General features: G+C 39.6%; 1 protein-coding gene across 1 annotated transcript; it reads left to right on the forward strand.

Moving 5' to 3' along the window:
* Window positions 1-1,061: 1,061 nt before the first annotated feature.
* Window positions 1,062-4,872, forward strand: LOC123161147 (sulfofructose kinase). Its single transcript, XM_044578995.1, has 10 exons — window positions 1,062-1,414; window positions 1,511-1,585; window positions 1,729-1,781; window positions 1,955-2,105; window positions 2,384-2,494; window positions 2,775-2,901; window positions 3,047-3,147; window positions 3,873-4,011; window positions 4,476-4,528; window positions 4,619-4,872. The coding sequence occupies exons 1-10, from the start codon at window positions 1,118-1,120 to the stop codon at window positions 4,691-4,693; spliced, it is 1,182 nt and encodes a 393-aa protein (XP_044434930.1). The 5' UTR covers window positions 1,062-1,117; the 3' UTR covers window positions 4,694-4,872.
* The last annotated feature ends 488 nt before the right edge of the window (window positions 4,873-5,360 follow it).

The following is a 5,360-nucleotide window of genomic DNA, read 5'->3' on the forward strand; positions in this document are numbered from 1 at the left end:
ATATTATGTACTTCCTATTTTTGTCTTCGTGCATTTTACGATCCAAAGTTCAAAAAATTATTTTAGAGATTTACTTATGAATTATGTGCCGTGACATGATTGTATAGTCATATGCAATCCACATATTATTACGAGTATTAATAAGCCCAAAATTTTACTTTCGCCCCGGGCCCTCAAAATCTTAGGACCGGCCCTGTGCCGAACGCTGCCCCTTAATTTTATCTTTTTATTTTTATGTATGTGTTTCTGGGTTTTAGAGTTTTGTTGGCATTTTGTTTTTTGCCTGGTTTTTTCTAGGTTTTAAAGATTTCTTGTGCGAAGCACATCTTTGCTTCTTGAAAAAATATATGCCGTGCTTCTTGTGGAATCACATGTAGTGCTTTTGATGGAAAAGTTATGTGTGCTTCTCGCGAAAACAACTTTGTGCTAAGTGTAAGCACATATTTGCTTCTGCCAGAAGCACGGTTTTTTTTTTGGCCAAAGGCACTGCTTATGCTTTCACGAGAAGCACATATTTGCTTCCACGAGATGCATAACCGTGCTTCTACTAAAAATAAAAAAGCACGGCTTGTGCTTCTACAAGTAGCACATCATGTGCTTTCAGAAAAATGTAAAAACCGAAAGAAAGAAAAGCATGTCCCGTCCTTTAAAAAAACGCAACCATTCGGGCTGAATTTTTTCTTTCTTTTTTGGCATCGTTTTTGTTTTTTTTCAGTTTTATTTTTTGTCAGATTTTCCGTGGTATTCGTTTTTTTTCAGGTTTTCATTTTTTTCCTGGTTTCTATTTTTTCATGAAAAAAGTTCAGCAAAATCTATTAACATGCGATCTAATTTCGAAGATCTCAACGCGAGAAATCAAATAATGAAAACAGTTCGGTGGTTTTTGACACACAATTCAAGATATAAAATGTTTTGAATCAACGAATCTAAAAAAAAAACTCCAGCTTCAGCGCCAAAAAAGGTGGAGTGGGCTGACCCGGTGAATCCATGTGATGTCCGGCCTGCCTTATCCGCAAGTTGGTTTGTGTTTATGGAAGATGGTTTCGCTTGGACCTCTCATCGCCGTCAAGTTGACTTGTTTGATATAGTTTCCATAAAGAAAGGAAAAAGAAAAATAATGCTGACGCTGCTGCACATCCCTCCACTTCCGATCAATCCTCCTTCCTCTCCTCCTCCCCGCCGGCGCCGCTGCCCACCTCCCATGGCCGCCTTCGCCTCCGCCCCCCAGCAATCCAAGCCCCTCGTGCTCGGCTGCGGCGCCGTCTCCGTGGACTACCTCGCCACCGTCGCCTCTTTCCCCAACCCCGACGACAAGATCCGCAGCCTCGCGCTCAAGGTCGAGGGAGGTGGCAACGCCGGCAACGCCCTCACCGGAGCCGCTCGCCTGGGCCTCAGCCCAAGGATTATATCCAAGGTAAAGGCCGCACCCGTCCTTCACTATCACCACCTACCTAGTTCCTTCGCTCGACATCACCCCACTGCTCACTCCTTGCTCTTACTTCTGGAGTAGGCGTCCAATGATGCACTGGGAAAAAACATTCTCAAGGAGCTGCAAGACGACGGAGTAGACACTTCCTATATGACGGTATAATACGTAATGCAGTATTGTAATTGGCTTACTCCATTATTCCATTCCCATATCATGGTCCTTTGTTTTATCATAGCAGCAGCATTCATCCATCCTAATCCTACTTCCTTTATATGGCTAAATATATCTTCGTACTCCAGATAGCAGATGGGGGGAATTCACCGTTCACCTATATAATCGTCGATAACCAGACGTGAGTGACAAATCCAAAGAACAAACTGTGCTGTTGTTGTCCTGTTTTTATACACGTGATCTTCATTCTCGTATTCCTTACCACTCTGTTTTGCAAATGACGATGTTACTACAGATATAGGCACGAGTATTTTGCTCCTTACCATTGTTTTATTCCCCCTTTTTCGTTTTCAGGAAAACTCGTACTTGCATACACACTCCTGGTTATCCCCCAATGAAGCCTGAGGAGCTCACAAAGGAAAACTTGTTGGCTGCTTTACATGGCGTAGACATGGTGTATTTTGATGTTAGACTGCATGAGACTGCTTTGCTTGTTGCAGAAGAGGTAACATTTTCCTGCCTCAACATAACATTTCATCTTATTATAGGCATTTTAAACATGAGTGCATACATAATATTCGACTTCACTTCCATACATTGATGATCAGCCAATAATATCAGAAACAAAAGTCTTGTGTTATGTCTGAATGTCGGCATGTCGCACAAAAATCAACCCATAACTTCCTCTGTCTTAATGTTGCAATTTTTTTTTCTGTTCTTGTTTTCTCTCTCATCACATTGTTGTTGAGATTTATCTTCGTTTATGGGATCAATCCAGTGCAGGCAAGCCAAAGAAAAATTCCTATTTTGGTCGACGCAGAGAAAAAGCGGGAGGGATTGGATGACCTTCTGAATTTTGCATCATATGTTGTATGCTCTGCAAAATTTCCTCAGGTGAGTTTTTTTGTTTCCAACGACAACAGAGTAAGCTCTGCTACATTATGTTGTATGCTGTAACTGTACCTACGCATCTTTAATTATTTACTACATTACCTTAGTCAAGGAGTTTGATGTTTTGAGAAGCTTCTGTGGATATCTTTTGTTTGATGGTTATTCCTTAGCACAATTGATTAAAGTCATTTGAGCAGCAAGGCTTACCTAATCACCTTGTTCAGCATCTGAGATCCCTAGTATTCCTATAGTTATATTCTTTTCGCCTAATCTTAATATGCAGGCCTGGACAGGAGCCTCATCGACACCAGTTGCTTTGGTACACATGCTTCTAAGGTTACCTAATCTCAAGTTCGTTATTGTAACCCGGGGAGAAAAAGGTTGCTTAATGCTTGAAAGAAGTATGACAGGTGAGTTTATTGTAGTTCTCCGTGTCAATTTTAGCTAAGCATTTCACAAAAAACAAACACCTAGGATGTGCATTTTGCTTACAAGGGATCTGATGGTGATTCCTTTTGATATAAAGAAACATATAATGGACAACTCAACTTGCAGATGCTTCTGAGACTGAGGAAACCGATGTAGAGGATCTGCTAGAATCTTTAGAGCAGAAAGTCGATTTGAGTTCTAGCATGGCAAAATGCGTTGCTTCCAAGGTATGCTATCTTTTTGTGGGTGTCTGCTTGCAATAATTCTTGAATATGAAATTGAAGATCTTTAGCTTGATCAAAGTAATAAACATAAACCTTGCAAAAAGGGTTCGCAATAAAGAAAAAATGGAAAATGCATGTCTTATTTTAGTATGTTGAATTGTCTGTACTTTCTAAAATATATGAATAAAGTGTATATGGTGGAGCGGGGCCTGGACTATCAAAGACAGTATTCTATAATTATATTGGTTTATGGTATAGCCTAGTCTCCAAAGAAAATTCCCTACATGTCTTATCCTTTAAGCTCTAAAGATGTACATTTTCAGTTTTCGCTCATTAGAAGCTTATCTGATTGCACGAAACATTTCAGGTGTTCTCTGACTTTATTAGTAGCTCGTCATTTGAATTTGATTGTTTTAGATAAAGATTTTGAAGTAAAATAAAGAAAACAATGCAAATATATATCCACAAATAATAATAACAGAAATCTATTGCTATTTAGTTATAAATAAATATAATTTGTAAGAAATGAACCCACAAAAGAATTGTTCCGCGGTCTAAAGTTCCTTTCTCTGACGTACCTTATTTGTTTGTAGTTTTCAGGGTGTATTTGCTACCTTTTTTAGTTACTAGCTTGGACGCTAACTTATGATACCGTGTGCTTCTTTTATAAATCCAGCTTATAAGATTCGAATTCATACTTACTGTTTTTCATTTGTCTGCTTCTGTAGTCAAATTTGAGAATAAGTGCAGATGGCGTTGGCTCGATGAGTGGCAGGTTACTTTTGGGTACAGCTGAAGCTATACCCTCTGAAGAGCTCATAGATACAACTGGTGCAGGTGATGCATTCATTGGAGCCGTTCTATATGGTAAGTATACAACTTCTTAAATGTTTTAACTTCTGGATGGTAAGGGTAGTAGGTGATACAGAGCTCAGGCGGTGAGGCCCCTTTGATTGAAAATAAGTATATGACTTGTTTTTTATGCTAAACAACAGCAATATGTGTTCATTTTCATCATTTATGTTAGCGGGTCTTGTAATCTTTAACCGGACATATGTTGCGGTAAACGATACGCTTCCATATGCCATGTCCTCGTATTCACATAATTTGTACTGCCAAAAGTGTTGAAGGTCTGATCATACTTGATGTGGCAAAGAGTAAGGAATAGTAGATCCCCCCAAAAAACGCATACCTCGGTGCTATTGTATCTGATTTCCTTATTCATATGTCTTTGAGATTTTGAACTGGAGGCATTTTTTCTTTGTTATGAATTGTGACTGATGACCGCTGAGAGGTTTTCGATGAGCTGATTCATTGTGCCTTTTGATTAGGTTTATGCACCGGCATGCCAGTTGAGAAGATGCTACCTTTCGCAGCACAAGTGGTAAGGCCTGCTGCATTTGACTACTACTAGTATTGCATTACGGGCGAAAATGAAATGGTAATGGTGTGTGCATTTGTATTTGATTTGCAGGCTGCTTGCGGCTGCAGAGCTTTGGGGGCCAGGACTGGTCTTCCTCATCTAACGGACCCGCGCCTGTCTCTCTAGTATCCGCGTACTAGCCCTCGGATCAATTTCTGTTTCCTTGCTGTCTGTGGCCGTGGACCTAAATAATCTGATTCTGGTGCAGTAATGCCTTTGGAAATCCTGGCTTGCTTTTATTGTGAAAATTGTGGCAATCGAGACTTTACAAGGGGATACATTTTTCTTCACAAACCCTTGATATATACTCATAGTGGCTTCCATAACTACCTCCTGGTATGATGAAGTCCCCGCAAGCTTCTAGCTGTTTTGGCTCTTGTACACATTTTTTGACCCAGAAACGGTAGAACAATCGTTCTATGGTATTTTCATTAAAATAAGTATATACTACCTCAGTTGCTAAAACGTCATCTATTATGATATGGAGAGTATATGCAAAAGCCAAACGAAAGAAAAAATGAAGATTTTTTTTTTTTACAAAGCCTCTTTGCCTATCCAATGCCAGTTCTTGCAAACACCATGATTAAAAAGACTTGGTCTCAACTAATATGGGCTGTAATCCACTCTTTAAAAGCACCTGCAAATTTAGGCTTAATCCTGTGAGTGAGAAGTAGTAGATCTTGTCTAAGGGAGAAGCACCAAGAGTTCAAATTAGGTAACTGATGTTTAAAGATTCATCCATTCCTTGCATCCAAACATGCCAACTTCCCATGATGATGATTATTAAAGCAAT

Source organism: Triticum aestivum, chromosome 7B, assembly GCF_018294505.1.
Source record: "Triticum aestivum cultivar Chinese Spring chromosome 7B, IWGSC CS RefSeq v2.1, whole genome shotgun sequence".
NCBI classification, from domain to species: Eukaryota; Viridiplantae; Streptophyta; class Magnoliopsida; order Poales; family Poaceae; genus Triticum; species Triticum aestivum.